This window comes from Fusarium verticillioides, chromosome 1, assembly GCF_000149555.1.
Source record: "Fusarium verticillioides 7600 chromosome 1, whole genome shotgun sequence".
In the NCBI taxonomy this organism is placed as follows: Eukaryota; Fungi; Ascomycota; class Sordariomycetes; order Hypocreales; family Nectriaceae; genus Fusarium; species Fusarium verticillioides.
The window spans coordinates 1889040-1909219 of record NC_031675.1 but is presented as its reverse complement, the minus strand read 5'-3'; the positions used below and the strand labels follow the sequence as shown (position 1 = coordinate 1909219).

Sequence of the window (20180 nt, the reverse complement as noted above, 5' to 3'; positions counted from 1 at the left end):
GTCCGCAGTGTTTCGGTACCTGCCTGTATCATGTCAGATCTGGCATTCAGTTAACGCCGAATACCATCATGTGGTTCAGGTGAACTCTTCAATCCGGCCTTTGTCTCCCTTGATTCAGGTAGATTGATGATATGGACTCTCGAGTGAGAACAGAGTAAAGGAACAGGCACTTGGTCAGGTGCCAACCGCTCCCACTGTGCTCGGTGTCTCATCAACCATGCCTTCGTCACGGTTACGGCGGTCCATTAGCACTTCAACACCATCTGACAATCGTCACCCCCTTAGCTCCATCGGGCATTTTGGAATGCATGTATGTTCTCCGTTCCGTACGTGCTAGCCAATCCCTAGCACACCAAATATCCCAGTCAGTCATCCCGTCCTGCTCTTTTTGACGGTCTTGTTTCCCTGAAAGTCATAACTCCATGACCTGGCTTACCAGGCCCTGCCATGATCTGCGTTTATCTCTTCCCGAATCTTCCCGTCCAATCAGGTTTCGCGGATGAGAAATAACCTTAATTCTGTTACCCGCCTGCGACGTCAATGATATTAGAGCCAGTCTTGATTAGTGAAGCGAGAACAGAAAGATTTATTAACAATTGTTGACTCTACAAGCTGCTGCTCAATTTCAGACCTCCTTGTAGTTTGGTAGGTACCTAGACTTCATTATGGTTCAGCACTGCTGAACCTGTCATCCAGCCTTGGCTCTTGGCAGCGAAAGGCTCAGATTACGATTCGTGGCTCTGTGAGGCTGTGCAAAGGACCTAGCTACCCAGCCGTGTGGGCTTGGTCCATCAGTAGCCGCCTTTGTACGGACAGCGCCGTCCAAAAACGCAAAAAAGGTATTCAATCGATTCTCCGCAAAGGCACAAGGCGAACTATTGGCTCTTTCGTAAAACCAACGGCTATTCGGAATCTTGGGCGTGCAAATGGAAGACTACTTACAGAGCAAAGCAGATGATAGCATATCGCAGTACTAAGCAACTGCGTTCAGCTCAGTACTCGCTATCTCCACTGACTCAGCCTGAATGAACCCTTTTCTTCGGCGGCAGCCAAAGGACCCTTGCGCCTTGAGTGTTGCGACTGCTGCGAGTCGGTGAAACACTATACCCTTGGTGAAACTCGAAAGGCCTTTGTCTGGTCAGAGGTTGCAACAGCGCACTCATTGTTCGATAGGTCCTGCTATTATAATTCTCGGCTGCTTTGAACATGATCAGATCCTTTGCAAGGATATGACGATTGACTGTCCATCGCAAGGTGCTTGCATGAACCTGTCACCCAGGCTTCACCACCCCCAGCGTTTACGGTGCGGTCCCGGGGATATATATGATAAAAGGCTGTGCTACGGAGTATAGTTTTGGTGAAACCAGCTTGTAACAATTCCACATGTAATGTCAAATTGCCAAAACATCAAATCATGGAATATACATGTTCCTACGTGGTTCTTTGATCAAGACGCCAATTGGGCCCTTATCTATAATGTCACATATGATACAATGCAGCGTCATAATATACAACGCACTGACGACCGACTTCTTTCTCGGCCTGGCATGTGCTTTTCATCCAACGCATCGACTCATCACTCCTTTCCCTTAATTGGCCTTGTCTCGGCGCTTTCCGTTGTTTCGAGGTCGAGGTACCACAACCCACTTGTTTCTGTTGTGCTTGCGTCGGGTCTTGTAACCACTCTTGGTCTGGCGATGGTGTTAGCATTGCTTCATATGCTTCGAGGCTATTAGGTAGTCTTACAGGAACACCCCAAGGAGAGACAGGGTGACGATTACCCTTCGATTTACCTCTACCACCACCATGAGGATGGTCGACTGTGTATTTCATGTCAGCAGCAGTCCTGCTAAGATACGCCCATGTTCCTTACCCTTGTTCATGGCAACACCACGGACTGTAGGTCGAATGTTGAGCCACCGGCTTCGTCCAGCCTTGCCCAGCTGGCGATAGTGGTGGTGGATGTTGCTAGCCACGCCAATCGTCGCACAAGCGTCCTTGCTAACTCGTCGAACTTCACCGCTCTGGAGTCTAACTTCAACGTACTTGCCGGTCATGACCCTAGTACCGTCGTCTTTCGTCTCCTCGTTCTTGTTGACAACCACAGCTGAGGTGCCGGCACTACGACAAAATACGGCGCCACGTCTAGCTGCGGATCCTACAGCAAATACTGTAGTACCGACAGGAATCATGTGCATAGGTAGACAATTACCACGGAAGGCAGTCTTTGCAGCTAGAATACCAGGATCAATAATACCACCCATGCTGTCAAGCAGATCTTGAGGAATACCGGCACGGTAGCTGTGCACAATATCCCCAGACCTCAAACCATCAGCGGCAAGAATGTAAGTGTGACGTCCGGTAGCCTTCTCAGTGACAAGAGCAATGTGCGCACTCCGTCCTGGGTCGTATTCAATGCGTTCCACCAGGTGAGGTCCTGGTCGGTTGCGGAGGAAGTCGACCGTTCTTATTCTTCTCTTCGCACCGCCGCCTCGGTGTCGCACGGTGATCCTACCAGACACATTTCGGCCACCCTTTGCTTGGCCCTTCTTCGGGAATGTTAAGGGAAGGAAAGGTCGTCCTTTCCATAGATGATCGTTGATAGGTCGCTTGAGATGTCTCACACCAGGTGTTCGGGGCTTATAGACTCGCAAGATGGCGGATTGACTCTCAGGGTTCTCGGCGAGTTCCTTCGGGCTGGCGGTGGTCTCGTTAGAACGTCTGATAGTTGCATATGTTCGTGGGAGCGATCGGCCCAGAGCCATGCGCAAAGCGCTCTGCCGCGCAGCAGCAAATTGAATGCCGGACTGAAGCATTGTCGGTCTCGGGTGTTTCAGTGTTGGAATTTTAGCAGCTGGTCTTCATCGGGCTCGATTCGTGTGGTTGTATGGTTTGATATTTACTCAGAGGGGAAGGCAGTGATGTTCCCCAACGACGGTCGCTGGAGAGCAGATCAGACGGACTATCAATATTAAATACTTCCTGGTAGCTCAAGCGATCTTCAGCCAGTAGCAAGGGACGATCGGGGAATCCAGGACCGTCAAAAAAAGAAGCCCACTATCGCCAATTGCACCGTTGGTGTCGTTGGGGATGTTCAAATTTCATCGGATAATGAATAACTTTGTGCCGGGAAGACCGATCTGAGCCACCACTTGACAGAGACCTGCACCGCCACATGCAGCCGCCACAAACGCCCTCACGTAGCTCCCACATGGCTCGTGCTTCGTGAACAACCTCGACCCGCGACGAGGCTGGGCCAATGAGATTGAACTCAAAGGCGGTTGGCCGGCGGTTGCTAGGGCGGCAGTCCCACAAAAACACAGTCTTGAGCCGGAAGTAGTACGTAGCTTTTCCAAGGTTCCAGGTTGACAGCAGCTTTCGCGACTTGACCTGGATGCAGGCGCGTTTTGTACTGATCTCATCCATCCCGCCCCTCCATACTAAATGTCAAGACCCCGTCCACCATTGTCCGTTTACCTTGACCTGGCTCTCTCTCTTCTTTTGATATTCAAATTTGTAAATGTGCCTGTCGTCTCTACCGTCTCTTTTACGTTTATCCTTGTTCGACCATCGGCATATTGCCATTCATCCTACCATTCTCATTATCCCCCGTCGTCTGATATCAAGCATCTCTGCTGAACTGTCCAGCCCTACTCGACATTTTTCGCACTTAACTAACTACTAAGTCGACTGCACATCACGCCGCAGTATTCGATTCTTTTCGCGTTTCGATACGTCCTGGGAAAATAGCAAAGCTATCGCATCACCCCTGCTCCTAACGAGCTCCAATCCTTTTCTTTCGAGTGGGACATCACGCTTGGGAGCCTGACGTACCTAGAGCAACGAAGAGAAACGCGACTTGTTAGCCGCGTACGGGTACGTACCCACTTTGGTGGATCTCCACAACTCATCTTCCTTACCCGCTCGTCAAAACAGTTCTATCGTCCTCACAACCACAACTGTTCTTGAACATAAACATCGTCTCCGCCCAAACTTGCCCATTGCTCCTGTCCTTTTACCTCTTGTTTACTTCCTCCGCCAACAACTTTCCATTCCGGCCTGGGTCATCCTCGACTAACATACAGCATCAGTCATCGCTCCATCTATCACGACTCACAACATTCCTTTCACGGTGTTTTCACCAGGCTTGTCCCAAAGGTTGGTAGCTGAATTCCTACTCTGTTTCGACTTTCTCGGCAGCTCGAATGCTATTTGTCTATAACCTTTCGTGATCTCAGCCATCTTTTCCTTTCATGTTTCTCATTCGACGCGTTGACTAACTGAACTGTTCCAGCACTACCCCTTGTCAATATTACACCGATCAACAACTAGATAGTCAAGATGCCTCCAGTAAGTGCTCAGACGCGACCGAGAGGCTTGGGTCCCTCTCCCGATCAGTCATTTTAACTTGAGTAGCAGGTTCGGGCCACTCGTACGCGCCTCGCCGGCAACGAGAACGACGAGAACAGCGGCACGACGCGTCTTACAAGAGCCCAAGCTGCCGCTCTCAAGGTTGATGAGCTATCACTGCCTGCTAAGGCTGCCCTGCAAACAAAGAAATCCACAGTCAACGGTACCGCCGCCAGTAACACGCGGAAACGCGCTGCATTGGGCGATGTCAGTAATGTAGGAAAGGTCGATGGTGTTGCTGGAAAGAAGGCCAAGGGATTGGTCTCCAAGGCTGCTCAACCCACCGGTATCGAGAAAAAGACTGCGCGTCCTACCACAAGAACTGCTCTCGGCTCGAAGCCTACCAACTCCAAGACACAGTCCGGTTCCGGCACCATTAACAAGCGAAAGGTTGGAACAGATGCCGCCAGCACCAAGATAAAAGCTCCCGTCAACGAGAATGAGCATCCCTCCAAAAAGCAGCATCTTATTTCTGAGGAACGTGAACGATCAGAGACACCTGTTGAGGCTGAAGTCCAGAAGCCTGAGGTCTCTCTAGACAAGGCAGAGGTACAAGATGCACCTTTCGAGTACCCTCCTGGCGTCAAGGACTTGGATAGCGAGGATCTAGAAGATCCTCTCATGGTTGCCGAGTATGCCAATGAGATCTTTGACTACTTGCGCGATCTTGAGGTCAAGTCGATTCCCAATCCTGAATATATGTCTCATCAGGACGAGCTCGAATGGAAGACGCGCGGTATCTTGGTCGACTGGCTCGTTGAGGTTCATACCCGTTTCCATCTACTTCCCGAAACCCTATTCCTCGCCGTCAATCTTATCGATCGCTTCCTATCAGAAAAGGTGGTTCAGCTTGACCGTCTCCAACTTGTTGGTATCACTGCCATGTTCATCGCTTCCAAATACGAGGAGGTCCTCTCTCCCCACGTCGAGAACTTCAAGCGCATTGCCGACGATGGTTTTACTGAGGCTGAGATTCTGAGTGCTGAGCGATTTATCCTGAGCACTCTCAATTACGATCTCAGCTACCCCAACCCGATGAACTTCCTCCGCCGTGTCTCCAAGGCAGACAATTACGATATCCAGTCTCGAACCATTGGAAAGTACCTGATGGAGATTGGCCTGCTGGATCATCGATTCATGCCCTACCGACCTAGTCACATTGCTGCTGCTGCCATGTATTTAGCGCGACTGATGCTTGACCGGGGCGAATGGGTACGTGAAGTTCACATTCTTAACGCGACAACTACTAATGGATCTGCAGGACGAGACTCTTTCTTACTACGCTGGTTACACTGAGGACGAGATCGAGCATGTCGTTCAGCTCATGGTCGACTACCTCGCTCGCCCTGTCACTCATGAAGCATTTTTCAAGAAGTATGCTAGCAAGAAGTTCTTGAAGGGTATGTACCTCTCCTAGCGCGGAAAGAATAACCAGCTGACAAATTACAAAGCTTCGATTCTTGCACGCCAATGGGCAAAGAAGAATGCTGGCCTATTCGGCGTCCACGACGTTCATCTGAGCCTCGATGAGCTATCATAGGCACTTCAAGTCACCACTTTTATGGCACATCTTATTCGATATTCTGAAGAACAGGATACTCGGCTAGCGGTTGGATTCAGCTACACCGCCGCCTCACGACGTTAATAGATCACCGACGCCCTTTGGTAACCTCATGGGCCATCATGATACCACACATTCCACTGTCGATACCTGAGCGAGTATGCAATGAAAAGCACTTGCCGTATTGGTCTGGATTCATATTCTCACTGTCCGATATTACGGACAGCATCTGCACTTTTTTGTTTGCGATTGTCTGGTTTTTTGCACATTTCCCGAAGCATGCTTTTCGTCCTCATACATGGCGCATGGAGTCACTGGCGAAGGAAGTTAAGGGCTTGGTTCGGCTGGTTGGAGTTGGCTGTGCAGACGGCCTATTCATGGGGCACTGGACGGGGAGTAATGGAAGCCGTACGACACGGGCCACGGGGTGGCGGATGCAAGCTGAGCTTGACATTTGGCGGTCTAGCAATGTTTCTCAATGACTGGAGTAGGAGAACTCGGTACGGCTCTTGTGCATCTCGGCTACCGTCGTGAAAAGGGCTTGTGATAGAAAATTGTACATATACCATGGCCGGATTACGGAAAGAGCCCAGGAATGGCAGGAATGAAGTTTTACATTTCACGAATACATGGACCACAGTGGGTGATTGTGGCCGGGGCCTCGGATGGTTACAGTGGGTAAATCCGCGTGCTAGTTAGCGGCCGCGTGCCTATGTACGGACGGATAGAGTTGGATGTTTACGCAGAACATGATTAATGTCGAAACGGTTGCCGTTGGAGACGGCGTCTATAAACATGGATGGTTTTTGATGCACTAGCCTTGACTCGGCTTTAACTGTTGGGTCGCGTCACGTCAGGCCCACCAAATGTCAGAGACACGCTCTTTTAGGCCTGTGGCTTGTGTGATCCGCACTAACCTTGACGGGATGCTCTTTCATGTTAGCACTCCAATCACCATTAAACATCATCCAGCACCAATCTTCAAAGACAACCATTCCAGCCTCCACTTTAAATATAAGCCAATTAATCCACTTAATTCGGGTGCTCAAGCTGTCGCATGTGCTGAGCGGCAACATAGCTGCTGCCAATTGAGCGAGAGCATTGGACCAGGCACAGTGAACAAATTTACACCTATCCGTCGAATAACATGGCACCTGTCCTTCGAGCAAGACAAAGCTTATCAAAGGATAAGTTCTCTGGCTACTTTGGCAACCTCAGAAGCCAGCCCTACAACGACCCCAACAACTCGCGGGGCTCGAATCCCCATAGGTATGTGTTATCTGACCAGGGGGCCCATTCTCTTCTCCCTCTTGCTGATTTCGATGGTGAAGCTTGCGATGCATCGCGTGGAATCCTCTCGGAACTCTAGTAGCAACAGGGTCGTCAGAGAAAACCCTCAGAGTGTGTAAGTTGATCAAGTCTGCGGGGCCTGTAAGGCCACTAGAGCGAGGCTGAACGAGATAGGGAACCCTGAAAAGCCTCATGTGAAGTTTTCTACGGAGCTCAAGGGCCACTCAGCATCTGTTGAGAAGGTCGCATTCAACCCAACAAAGGATGCAGAGCTTTGCAGTGTGAGCAGTGACGGCGTGGTCAAGTTCTGGGACGTGAGGACAAAGGCATGCTTCAACGAGGTCAAAGGACTTGGGGACGCTTTTACTCTTGTCTGGGCACCAGATGGGAACACGCTTCTCGTTGGGAACAAGGCAGATACCATCTTCGTTCTATCGCCATCTCAGTCGACGCCTCTCAGCACGCATCAACAGTCCGTGCAGACCAACCAGATCGCATTCTGTTGGAGCGGTGAGAAGATCTTCGTGACGACAGCAGAAGGACGTATCCGAGTCTTGTCATACCCTGGGTTCCAACCTGTATTGCAGAGCAAACATGGTGAAGAGACGGACGAGTTTGAGCTCAATGGGCATACTTCTTCGTGTCTGACTGCTGATCTACAGCCTACGGGGCGGTATCTGGCGACGGGAGGCTCAGACTCGATTATTGCATTGTGGGATACAACATACTGGATTTGCCAGCGAACAATTACGAGGATGGTCGGGCCAGTGAAGAGCCTCAGTGCGTTCCTTTGGTATCGATTTATAGTGGGTTGGCTAACCTTTTTGACTTCAGGCTTTACGTTCGATGGTAGTTTTGTTGTTGGTGGAAGTGATGAAGGTAAAAGTTTCTAGCCTATGTTTTGAGACGCTTTTGCTAACTTGTTTTCTGGGTAGGATCCGGCCTGGAAGTATCACATGTCGAGACGGGAGACCATGTCCACACGTTCAAGACAGCTGGTGCTTGTCCAGTAGTTGCTTGGGCTCCAACAAGGTATTGTCTTGCATATAGTGATTTGGGCATTTTGCGGATCGTGGGTGTCGATGTCGACAGGAAATAATTAGTCCCCCAGTCACGTTAAGTATTCAATACGAGGGTTTATACCGGCCCTTGGAAGCCCTCACTTCTGCAAAAGCAATTGGTACTGTACATAATGTTTCGTCGTCAGCATTTAAGCTATCATAGGCCAGCCTTACTTGCTTCTTATGAAGAAGCTCTTGATAGGTTTAGGTCGTGTGTAAGACGGGCTAAATAAGGACCGGTGCGTCCGCGTATGGCCTCGCTTTTCCGCAAAGCGGGATGAGCCAAGGCAGATCTGGTCAATGGAGACGAAGGGCATTTGAGGTCATCGTGGTCCAAAAATTGCACGATGGGGGCCCGGCCTTGCTGACGTGCTGCTCATGGGAGACAGGCAATTGCAATGGGAAAGATCTTTACTCAAAACGCTATGCAATGGGTTCATATCAAGCTCATCCAATTTAGATAGCTTCCAGGCGTTATGTCTAACTTGGTATGCTTACTATGATATGCGATACTGTGAGGTATCAGAAACAGCAGAATGTGCTGTACTTCGCAAGAAGGGAACATGTATGGCCGTGTGAGAGAATAGACGTTGTTTATCGTGGCCACTGGTACTATAGTCAGGTCTCGGTTCTTCAACCGAGGGAATAGTTGGGAGTTGATCAAAATTGTTAAGATGTTTAGGGTAATTGAAGTTCCTGCAGTGCTTGTAGTGATTAGGTTTGAGTTAACATTAAACGTGCAGTGGCCAAGTTGTCACCAACGGTTACCCGATTATGCTGACCTGAGGAAATATTGTCGTTGTTGAATTGGTCGTGGAGTCGAGTAACTCTACTTTGCGTTTGCGATCTCATACGAGTACGAGAACTGTTTTTATTGGCATTCTTATTGACACAAAATGTTCATATCATTCTTCTCAAGGTTGACGATGATATTTATTCAAGTCGGCCGCCCACCGACATCAATGGCTGCCACTAGAAGAACGGGAACAAGCGAAGCGTGTGGCTGTGTTAACCAAGAGGACATATGATATCTGCAAGTAATCGTGGATGTTGACGATATCAGTTCAAGAGATGTGGTAATGACTTCTCGATGACGAATACAGTCATACCTACTCAGTAATGCGCTCGGGTATATTTAATGCTGATTTCTTTCACACTTTGGATGTGGAAATCAACTGAGTGATAACCTAGGTCCTGTACTAGGTAGTATGTAAGTCTGGATCCAATACCATTATTAATCCTCATGCGTGGCCAACGACTCCCAACCCTGCAAGGCCCGACTGACGGCATCTACTAGGTACCTACCTACAGTACAAAACGTACTACAACTCTGCAGTACCTCACTCCACTGACTACCTCTGAAAGCCAGTGAAATCGAAGATATAGGTGCGCCAGGCAGCCAAGGTGTATCGCGGCAAGCATCCCTCAAACACCAGCTCCCTGAGAACCGTGGAGCCGTTGACTGCCAACCATTAGAGGGCATGAGACTCTAGTACGAGTAAGGTAGTAGGTAGGTAGGCTCTAGTTGTTCTCCACCTTCCATCCGAGTCCAACGACTCCCTCAAGGGTTTCCACCTGCCTCCATCTTTTAACTCCGTAACCTCACGGTGGTGAGCTCGAATCCTATCGCTCCATGCTCCGTGTCTCCGTTTCTTCGGTACAACACCAACACATTATCTTCCGGACTTTTATCAGCTTCGGTCCTCCCTCCTGATTTCCACTTCTGTTTTTTCTTCCTTGAATATTCCGGATCTCTCTCCGGGAGGTGCGGACCTTTACGACCGTGTCATTCCGCCCGTCCAGCATTTATTATCCCCGCCGACGTCTGATCAATCGGTTTGCGACTTGAACCATCCGATATCAACAAACACAGCCTTCCAGATAGTCCCCCATGCCGGACTCAAATGAGAAGGGAGCCGGCACCGCCGGCAACAAACGTCCACGTAGCGACGACGCCGATGGGGACGAAACAGCGCCTCAACAGGAAATACCCGATAATGCGAGCGTTCCCAAGCCAAAACGACTGGCATGTATGATATGTCGGAAGCGCAAGCTCAAATGCGACGGAGTCAGACCTAGCTGCAGTACCTGCTCCCGTCTTGGTCATACTTGCGCCTACGACGAACAACGGAGGAAGAGTGGTCCTAAGCGTGGTTACGTCAAGGCTCTCGAGGAGCGACTCAGTGAGCCTCTTCCCGACATGCCATCGACAATTGGATTTACTGACGTGCGGCGCCTTTACAGAACAAGTCGAAACGTTGCTGAAAACCCAGGAACCTCCGCAGAATATTCCAAAGAACATCAATGTCGCAATGTCCGGACCACCTCAGACAGCATCCCCTGCCAATCTTAATATCTCAAATGCGCCTATAAATCTCACCGGGGATAATAGTATGGACCAGCACTGGAACTTCACCGATAAGTCGCCGCAGCAAGGTGCCATGGACGACTTCAATTTCAGTGCCAGTCTAGATATGGGCATGAACAATGTTGGTGGTACTTTCACGTGGGAAATGATTGGTCTGGGGCTCGAGGAGCCTCTGCCTCCTCAAGAAACCATTGACGAGCTTCACCAGATTTATTTCGAGAAGGTTCATCCGTCTATTCCCATGATTCACAAATACCGTTACCTTGCCGCCATGAATCTGTATGTTGTTTTCCCCATACTGCTGAAAAGTAAAATGTTTAACCAGTTATAACAGTGCTCCGAACCAAAGACCACCGGTTTGTTTGCGATATGCCATGTGGACTCTCGCATGCACCATAACAGATAAGTATGCGGATCTGAAAGATCTCTTCTACCGCAGAGCGCGGAAGTATGTTGAAGCAGATTACGTCAAGGGTTATGGAGAACACATGATCTCTATTGCTCACTGCCAGACACATACTCTGCTGGCCTCTTATGAAATGAAGATGATGTATTTTCCCCGCGCCTGGATCAACACTGGCTCTGCTATCCGCCTGGCTCAAATGTATGCACCTCCTAAGTGACGCCCGTTTCTCTACTGACCATTGTAGGACTGGTCTCCATAGACTAGACGGGACGGGCCTCGACGTCAAGCAATGCCTTGCGCCACCGAAGGATTGGACAGAGCGAGAGGAACGGCGTCGAACATTCTGGATGGCTTTCTGTCAGGACCGGTATGCCAGTATTGGCACGGGCTGGCCCATGACCATTGACGAACGCGACATCATGACCAATCTCCCTGCCTCAGAAGATGCCTTCATCATGAGCAAACCCGAGCAGACACAGTCACTATCAGAATGCACTAGCCCCATGGGTGCAGGTAAGCTGTCGCCTTTTGGAGGTATCGTGCTCATGGCCTGCCTGTTTGGCAGAAATCTGGTACATCTGCACCGTCCTGATGCCGATGACCTTGACAACGACCTGAATGGTCCGTTCTGGAAACGACACCGCCAGATGGACAATATTCTCCTTAACACATCCCTTTGTCTTCCTCCCCAACTCAAGCTTCCCACCGGCTTGTCGAATCCTAACATTGTCTTCACAAACATGAGTATCCATACCTCGACCATCTGTCTACATCAAGCCGCTATCTTCAAAGCGGAGAAGAACAACTTGCCCGCGTCGGTCAGTGCCGAAAGCAAAGTCAGATGCATCACAGCTGCCAACGAGATTGCCAGCATTATGCGCATGATTTCCCATATGGATCTCTCAACAGTAAGCGTTGCCAGCTATCATCCATTAGCGGAGATTCTAATATGTTATTAGGTAAACCCATTTATATCCTTCTGCCTATACGTATCAGCGCGAGTCTTTGTGCAGTACCTTAAGAGCCGACCGGACGATAGCCAAACGGCAGACTCACTTCGTTTCTTGCTCTCTGCAATGAACGCGCTGAAACGCAGGAATCCATTGACTGAGTCGTTCCTCGTTCAGCTCGATGTCGACCTCGAAGCACTTGCACTGAGAATCCCCAAGCTGAAGACAGCCTTCCCACGCAATAACGATGGAGTATGTTGGCCCCATGCCGTTTGTCCTCGAATAGTGCTAACGTCGCAAAGCCTACCAACCCAGGAGCGCCCAGAGGTGCTAGGTGTGACAACCCGGAAGGAATGCAGGGTATAGCAGCATATCGTAATGAATGCAACTATATGCAACCCTCGAGAGGTGACGGGAATCAACCGGATATTGTTGAGCCTAATCATAGCGTACCAGAGATCACGACTGCTGAAGAGGGTTTCGCTACGCAAGCTTGGATGTCGTCTGACCAACAATTACCCATTCTTACACCGAGCTCAGGGGCGACGTTCGAAAAGACTGGATCTGGCAGTCGGACAATGTCTGGTTTTGGCGACGTAACAGGTGACAGCCAAGATGCTTCAGGATCGCCTGATGGATTGACATCAAATCGACCTACACCAAATTCGAGCTCAGGATCCGACCAGCGGAACCATCTGGCCCCTGGGCAGCTGAACGGATCCGGACACAACTCTTTCAACGCGAGCCCAATGTCGCCAAACCAGACTTTGATGAACCCGGGTGTTCTCGATGGGAGCACACAAGGATTCTTTTCAGACACAGCTGGATTTACGATGCCGACCAGCCTTGACCAGAATGGAGGCTTCTCAATGCCCGATGGCTGGGGAGACATTCAAGGACAATCAGGGATACCACAAGTTGGCGAGGGCGTTTTACGGGCGTTGATGAATATGGGACCAATGGACGCCATGGATTTGGGAACATGGGAAACAAAGGATACCTGAGGTCGGTGAACGGGGAATTATCACGGGCGGGACTGCTGGGCAAACAATATGGCATCGAGAGCTTAGCCGGGATTCAACAATTATCTTGAAAAGAAAGAGAGAAAGAGAGGGAGGCGAACACACCACGGATCAGAATTGGCACCAGGGAAGGGCGTTTATACGGGACAAACATATCGGCAATTTTGTACACTATGGGTTGGGAGTCTCATGGATGACTTACCATGTATGTTTTGAGTAATTCTGAAGGATACCCAGGTTCTAATGACAATGAAACACCACTACAATTACGACAATAACAGGTGCAAGGAAAGAGAAGAGCTGCGTTATTGTATACCAGCGTGACGATGTTGGTTGGCCATGGTCTCAAGGCGATCCTGCTGAGCACAGTAGCAATCAAATCAAGAGCCACGCCCGGTTAGCTCAATCGGTAGAGCGTGAGACTCTTACGAGTACGCGATCTCAAGGTTGCGGGTTCGACCCCCGCATCGGGCTGTTCCTATAATACGATTGCGAGCGATTTGCGAGGCTTTCATTTTTTGTTTGTCGGGTCCTAGCAACCTGATCTAATATCTTTGCGGCATTCTTGGCCCGTGCAGAATTGGTGGGGCGTTTCCCTTGTTGCTTCCAAAGTTCTGGTACTTATGCAGCTGCAGCTCAGTACCTACATAAAACCCTGCCCCTCTTTCAGACAATGACCTAGGCAACGTCTTAAAGCAGCAACAAAAACGTCAGAAAGTGCCACCGAGAGGAATTAATCGTTCCCGCTGAGGCCCGAATCTTGCAGTGGAGTTTGGTTTCTCATCGCCGTAGCTGTACGGAGGACGGAGACCCACTGCCATGACAGCTCCGACCACCCCGCCTCCGGGCTCCGCCTCCGGGCCGGGGCTATCCGCAACGTTCTCAACTCCGGGTCTGCCACCGGATTATCGAGATGCGCTTGGGCTTGATATGCATGGATATGTGGCACCCAGTATCGAAGAGGCTTACCATATCCATGCCATGCACACTGGTGCTGCTATCCCGACACCAGCAACCCCTGGTCAATTTGGCATACTTGCGCCGATAGCAGTATCGGTACCTGTTATGGAAACACCAGTCGTAGGAATGTTCAGTGTACAAAATAATGCTCACCCACAGGAGGTTGGAAGATCGAATGGCCACTTGAGCAGTAAGATTATTGTTGACCCCCCAGATCTGGAGATGTGGCGGAATAAGCTGTTCAACGTGGACGAGACGATTGTTCTTACACATGAAGAGTAAAGAAGCCCTCCTCAATTTGTGATGATTTGCAGTCCTTAACAGCTTTAGGTTCGAGACATATTTTCCTCATATAGACAACGTCTACTCCCATCGCTCGACACAGCGTTATAAGCGCAAACCTTTCATCTCACACTACTGGGACTGTCGTATGAAAGGCCGTCCTCCAGGAACACCCAAATCCGATGACCCCAATAAGAAGAAACGAAAGAGAAATGCACGCCAGCGCGATTTATGTGATGTCAAGATAAAAATTATAGAGTATTTCCCGGGGGCTCGACTGGACCTTGATAACGCCAGTGGTCTTGACGCAGGTCTGGCAGGCCAGCGATTGTGGACAATACAGAGAGTCAATGGCAATGGAGGTAATGGAAAGGGAGACGGCGTTGCTGGGCCACATAAGCATACGCTTGAAAGGAGTGACGAGATAAAGAAGAATAGTGTGCAGAGGTATTTGGCAAACCAAGCTGATCTGAAAAAGGATAAGGAGAAAGTCCAGGTAAGCCATATACATGATGCCAATTCTGAAGAAAACGAGTTTCTAATACGGAGAATCCTTTAAAAAGCCTCCCCCGAAAGCCACAGGAGCTGCACTACTCACAGCTAGAAAACACGCAAAGGAGAGCGAATTCAAGTTATACGCGGCATGCTTCTGGTATGTCGAACTCTTCCTCAAATGTACACACATTCCCATGTATACTGACCGCAATAGTCCATTCTCTCAACGTGTCTGGATCGCTCTGGAGGCAAAAGGCATGCACTACCAGTACTGCGAAACAGATGCCTTCCGTCACCCAACCCAGCCCCTCCCAGCTAAACCTCATGGCTATGTGCCCACCATAGCACATAACGACTGGTCATGTTCGAATAGTGCTGTCATATTAGAATATGTGAGTCTTGTCTCAAAGTTGCTGGTTTGTGATATTCATGAGATGCGCAGCTCGAAGATCTCGGTCAAGGAACACCGATGCTTCCGGTAGATTCAAGATTGAAAGCCCATTGTCGTTTCTGGATTGATCATGTAAGACACATCCCACTATCACCAATATCAGAGGCGTCACTGACGTTATGGAGATCAACCGTCATATCGTCCCGAACTTCTTCAAAGTCCTCCAACATCAAGACCCGGCCTTTGGGGATGAAGCAGGAGTTAGCTTACAGGGCAGTATAGATGCTCTGGTCGAAGCTGCAGACAAACAGGTAGTTGATCCTGAGCTCTCGGTACATCGCCTGTGACCGACACACTGACTCCAATTTATCATAGGGTCCGTATTTTCTCGGGCGAAGCATGTCTCTGGTCGATATACATCTAGCACCATTTGCTCTTCGATTCTCCAGAGCCCTGACCCCGGCGAATATACCGTCTTCCCCACCTGGATCACGCTGGGCGCGATGGCTGGATGCTATCGAGGGAGATAGAAGCGTGCGAGCCACAACTAGCAACCAGGTGCTATACAGTGAGACACTAGATGCCTTGATGAAGCAACATGGGCGCCATCAAGTTCAACAAGTTAAGCATCGATAGGGAGCCCCTAACAATGCCTGAAATTCTCTGGACATTGAAAAGATTGGCACGAAATATCGACTGGAGCAGTAGCCTGTACCGTTTCCAGGCATATCCCGGTTGTGGTTAAGGGGTATCTATTTCATTGTGGATATTTGTATGAAGAACGTAACGCCTGGCGATGGCGCTTAGACGGCAAATATGTGATAATTACAGTTCGAAATACCACGGTGCCTCTATATAGTCCCATCTGGCACAGAGGGGTCGCTTCTCATGGACCCTCTCTTCCTCCTCTTGATAGCATCCCACTTCTCTTCTATCGTCACCAGCTCGCCCCCAAGTCGTGCTTTGACTCTTCCTTCGCCAAGCTCCTCGAGCGTTTTGGACTCGAGGTAACTCTTGCCATCGTACTCGACGCGACGTTGGGAATCCGGTAGGTACGCCCAGGAGAAGATGGCACCCACAGCAGCCACAGAGCCAAATAGGAGAAAGATGAGTCCTTGTCTATTTTCTGCTTGATATGACTGGTTTATTCCGTATACCACTAGAACAGCAACGAGACTGCCTAGCTTCCCTGCAGCAGCAGATATTCCGTGGCACAGACAACGATAGCAGGTCGGGAAGATTTCGGCTGGTATGATAAATGTTAACGTGTTGGCGCCTGGCGATCCATGGTTAGTTCTGGACATGCGGAACAGGGAGTGTGCCAGCTTACCAAAGTTGAACATGAAGTGGCAGATGGCTACAAACACCACTGTGGCCGGAGCACCCTTTTGTTGATGGACGCCATAGTAGACGCATCCAGTGATGACGAAGAAGCCAGCTAGAACGAGGAAGGATGCTGTGAGCCACTGACGTCGAGGGATGCGGTTGGCAAATAAGACGAAACAAGCGCTGCCTGCGATGGATGCAAGCGAGACGGTCAAGAGATATTGCTTTGTTTGCTCGATCAGCACGTCGTAGATGGTGTTGCAGGGGTGCGTCGCGTCGGTCGACCAAACTGGAAGTCCATCGGTGGCCCAATTCGGTACCGTAGAGTTCCCCCCGCGAAGCGATGATATCCAACACTCGAGGGAGTCGTCAATCTTGGTCGGCGTGGTGGTCGCCCACATCGTCGACAGAGTGCCTCTGTTATCGAGGCTCATGCCATAGAAGGAAACGTCCAAGAAGAACCATGTTGCCGCCGTGCCCAGCAGATATGCCCAGTTCCCGTCGCGGATGAAGTAGTTGTGGAGGTCCTCTCTCGAAAATTGCACTGGCATCGGCTGCTGCGAGCTACTCGCAAGATGCATCCCATCTCCAAGGCCATTTGTGCGATATGAAGGTGCAACATGGTGGTTCCCGTCGGGGGACGTAGTCTGATATGTTGCTGGTGCTTGTGTTTGAACGAATTGGTTCATCGGGAACGAGTTCTGTCCGCCAACACCGCCACTCATGGAGCGCCCGTTAACACCTCCGCTGGGGAATGTTTCTAGCCCAACACCTTGGGGCGCACCGTAGATTCTTTGAGTATTTGCCAGTGCCATCCTCGGTTTGTTCCTGACCTCAAGGCTGTAGATACCACAGTCGAACAGGAAGAAGCGAAAGATGATGGCGAGCAGTGCAGGGACGGCACCCGACCCGATGACAATGCGCCAGACGCCGTCCAATGCCTTTTTGCATTCCTCTTCATGCAATATATCGAGCCCGCAACGCATTCCTTGGAGGTTGTGACTTCGCTCGAAGCCGAGGAGGACAAACAGGCCTACCAACTGTGCCAGCGCCTGGCCGATGGGCTGCATCATGAAAACAGACGAGAGCATAGTGGCGCGAGATTGTGTACTGGACCATTCCGATGTGATGACAGCGCTGAGGGGGTATTCAGCTCCGATTCCTACGGTGTTTGTTAGCATACAATTTTGTCATTTCTTACGTATGGTTGGAAGCCAGAGGTTGGTTGCTCCGGAGGTTACACGCACCAATGCCCATGACAAAACGCCACCAAATGAACAACCCGAGAAAGGAGAGATCATTGTAGCCATGACTGCTAGTGGCGACTCCAATCGTTGAAACAATAACCAGGACGAGCTCAACGCCATAGAGGCGAGTTCGACCATAGCGATCCGCAAGGTAGCCAAAGAGGATCTGACCAACGACGGATCCCAAGAGTGTAAAGAAGTTAATGAGTAGACCCGACCATTCGGGGCCATTTGGCCAGTATACAAACGCGATAGAAGCGAGTATTACATTTGTCGAGAAGAGATTATAGCTGTTCACGAGTCAGGACGCCGTTGCGCAGAAGTGGCGAGGATAGGAGAAAGCTCACGAGTCTGTTAAAAAGCCAGAGGCGCAAACACCCCAGATGCGAAAGTTCCATGAGTTCAAGTCAAGCTCGTAGCGCAATTGTTGACGATCCTGTTATGTCAGCACCGTTGTTGGTCAACAACATCAAAATCATGAAGATAGAGGAGGGAGAGAGGCTTATGTATGTGGCACATTGATGTGCCACGCACTGACTTACCTGTGCATCCTGCGATGGCAGAGCAGAACTGTCCGAGCCCAAGAACCCGCGATTTTGGCGCAAAGAATATCTCGAGAGAATAGACATGATTCGCGACGGGGATGAGCATCAGTTGCAAAAGTTCCAGTTCGGTTCAGATCAGAGGGGGTGGTCTGAGGACTCCTTTTGGGCGATCTGATCCAAAAGAGCCCCCGATGGGCGATGGGCAAATTACAAGGCAATTACTGGGATTGCGGACAAGCAAGGTCCAAAGAGGAAGAGGAGAGGATTGCAATTCTCATGGCCGTGTTCGAATTCAGCAGGAGTACAGAATAGCAGGAATAGAATAGAGAGTCAGAGTCAGAGTCAGAGTTAGAACCAGAGCAGGCCGCGAGCTATGAATGAATGGGTGTGGGATGCCGTCGCAAAACTAACTGTGTGGCAGGCAGTTTAAACCAGGACTGCGTTGCGTGCTGTGCTGTGTCAAGCGCGCGCGCCGCAACGATGAATTACTAGGTACGGAGTACCTAGTTAATTGCTTTGAGCTGACGGACCGGACCCCTTGGCTAAGGCACGCTTGGCTTCACTTGGCAGAGCCCTCTGAAAGATTACCTTGTCTACCCTTGTTAGAAGCGCGTCTGGAGCCTGGGTACCGACCTACGTACGGAGCACACGGGTGGTTTATTAAGAGATGGTTGGCGCTCCAAGGGTTTTAGTACCTAAGTACTAAGGTATCGAGCTGCACAAAAGCGTCTCCGAGGGACCAGTTTCGATAGCTCAGCGGTGCCAAGAAGACAATACCATGCAAATTGATTGTCTGGAGAAGAGCGACGATCTTTTTTGAGCAGCAGCAGAAACACAAATGACTTGCTTCATCAGCGGCCGTTTAGGGGTCCGTCCCTTGCCAGCCAGACTCGGTAGCCCGTGTGGGTACAGAATTGTCTGAACTGTGAAGAGCAATCAATCAATCAATCAATCAATGCCTTTGATAGAAGAATAATCCAGTGGGGGCGACACCTCTCCCTGAGTCTGGAACCACTGTGGCTTGTAGACTTGCATTGAGTTAACCGTTTGAGACAACGGAACAAGGCATTGGTAGTTGTGAAAGAGGCACGTGGTGTTGAAGCTTGGCTGGCAGAGCGTGGGGGGGGTATTTGATGTAGCGAAGAAGTGGTTTACATAATCATGTTTACTTGAAGGCGAAGAAGAAGCTACTGTTGCTGTTGCTGTTGCTGATGATAGACGCATTTCAAGGGAGACGGCGCTGTATTCTATCTACCTATCTATACCTTTAGTACTTTACATACTCATGCTGTACCTTGACTAACTAGTGCCTCGCTCAATCAATCTGGGTCCTGGGTCCGGGTGCTGCAACCCAATTCCATGGTTCAGGGAATGCAGTAGATCGACGTTGCGACCCTCAGCACAGAAGATCTAAGCCGTTATTGCACGAATGCATAGTCTTAACCGTCTTTATATGATTTATGTCAACTCAAAGAGGAAGGAAGCATATCTTTGTATCGTGGAGAGCTGGTCATTCTCGGGACGTGACAGGGCAAATGGTGATTCCGATGTTATTTAACTGGTCGAACATATCCGTATTTTGACTTACACCACCACAAACCGACTTTCAGCCCCAGCTACAATTGAAAGATCGCTGAGCGTGCCAGGTCGTACGCGGCTCTTCCACTCTTTGTCAAGCCGTCATCAAACATGCATTACTGCGCAAAAACTCCAAGAGATGCCATCACGCTCGGAGCGACTAATATTCATTGGAGGCTCCAGCGCCAGTTGAGGTGATGGGTTATACAGTCCAGTACTAGTAGCGCGCGGCTCTGCCCGAGCAGCTAAGGGGCGTGCCGTATTCGTGATGCTGCGGATCTTTCAAGC

The 20180-nt window shown here is 50.0% G+C and overlaps 6 protein-coding genes and 1 non-coding gene across 11 annotated transcripts; 5 read left to right on the top strand and 2 right to left on the bottom strand.

The window, feature by feature from the left end:
* Window positions 1-1257: 1257 nt before the first annotated feature.
* FVEG_01420 (50S ribosomal protein L2) lies at window positions 1258-3153 on the bottom strand. The gene is made up of 3 exons (XM_018888372.1): window positions 1874-3153; window positions 1747-1820; window positions 1258-1691 (listed from the first exon to the last, which is right to left on the bottom strand). The coding sequence occupies exons 1-3, from the start codon at window positions 2814-2816 to the stop codon at window positions 1590-1592; spliced, it is 1119 nt and encodes a 372-aa protein (XP_018744271.1). The 5' UTR covers window positions 2817-3153; the 3' UTR covers window positions 1258-1589.
* Window positions 3154-3417: 264 nt separating this feature from the next.
* Window positions 3418-6868, top strand: FVEG_01421 (cyclin B). 5 transcript variants are annotated; one of them, XM_018888376.1, is made up of 6 exons: window positions 3418-3876; window positions 4092-4158; window positions 4295-4350; window positions 4420-5622; window positions 5672-5810; window positions 5862-6837. In XM_018888376.1, the coding sequence occupies exons 3-6, from the start codon at window positions 4342-4344 to the stop codon at window positions 5948-5950; spliced, it is 1440 nt and encodes a 479-aa protein (XP_018744275.1). In that variant the 5' UTR covers window positions 3418-3876; window positions 4092-4158; window positions 4295-4341; the 3' UTR covers window positions 5951-6837. The 5 variants fall into 5 exon arrangements, with proteins under 5 accessions (XP_018744275.1, XP_018744274.1, XP_018744273.1 ...); XM_018888375.1 differs by having other exon boundaries at window positions 3420-3876; window positions 4417-5622; window positions 5862-6868; XM_018888374.1 differs by having other exon boundaries at window positions 3472-3876; window positions 3937-4158; window positions 4417-5622; window positions 5862-6868.
* A 21-nt stretch (window positions 6869-6889) lies between these two features.
* FVEG_01422 (hypothetical protein) lies at window positions 6890-9008 on the top strand. The gene is made up of 5 exons (XM_018888378.1): window positions 6890-7240; window positions 7303-7376; window positions 7436-8041; window positions 8096-8140; window positions 8197-9008. Exons 1-5 carry the CDS (start codon window positions 7119-7121, stop codon window positions 8358-8360), a joined length of 1011 nt encoding a protein of 336 aa, XP_018744277.1. The 5' UTR covers window positions 6890-7118; the 3' UTR covers window positions 8361-9008.
* A 1205-nt stretch (window positions 9009-10213) lies between these two features.
* Window positions 10214-13050, top strand: FVEG_01423 (hypothetical protein; the record flags this gene model as incomplete). The annotated part of the gene is made up of 6 exons (XM_018888379.1): window positions 10214-10505; window positions 10567-10969; window positions 11025-11294; window positions 11341-12004; window positions 12056-12298; window positions 12349-13050. 6 exons carry the CDS (start codon window positions 10214-10216, stop codon window positions 13048-13050), a joined length of 2574 nt encoding a protein of 857 aa, XP_018744278.1.
* A 409-nt stretch (window positions 13051-13459) lies between these two features.
* On the top strand, window positions 13460-13542 carry FVEG_14835. The gene has a single exon. It is a non-coding gene; the product is annotated as a tRNA-Lys (tRNA).
* A 345-nt stretch (window positions 13543-13887) lies between these two features.
* On the top strand, window positions 13888-15832 carry FVEG_01424 (hypothetical protein; the record flags this gene model as incomplete). Its single annotated transcript, XM_018888380.1, has 7 exons — window positions 13888-14306; window positions 14359-14806; window positions 14874-14962; window positions 15020-15197; window positions 15248-15328; window positions 15382-15507; window positions 15572-15832. The coding sequence occupies 7 exons, from the start codon at window positions 13888-13890 to the stop codon at window positions 15830-15832; spliced, it is 1602 nt and encodes a 533-aa protein (XP_018744279.1).
* Window positions 15833-15904: 72 nt separating this feature from the next.
* On the bottom strand, window positions 15905-18810 carry FVEG_01425 (hypothetical protein). Its single transcript, XM_018888381.1, has 5 exons — window positions 18312-18810; window positions 18117-18205; window positions 17770-18059; window positions 16527-17684; window positions 15905-16472 (listed from the first exon to the last, which is right to left on the bottom strand). The coding sequence occupies exons 1-5, from the start codon at window positions 18396-18398 to the stop codon at window positions 16048-16050; spliced, it is 2049 nt and encodes a 682-aa protein (XP_018744280.1). The 5' UTR covers window positions 18399-18810; the 3' UTR covers window positions 15905-16047.
* Between the last annotated feature and the right edge of the window lie 1370 nt (window positions 18811-20180).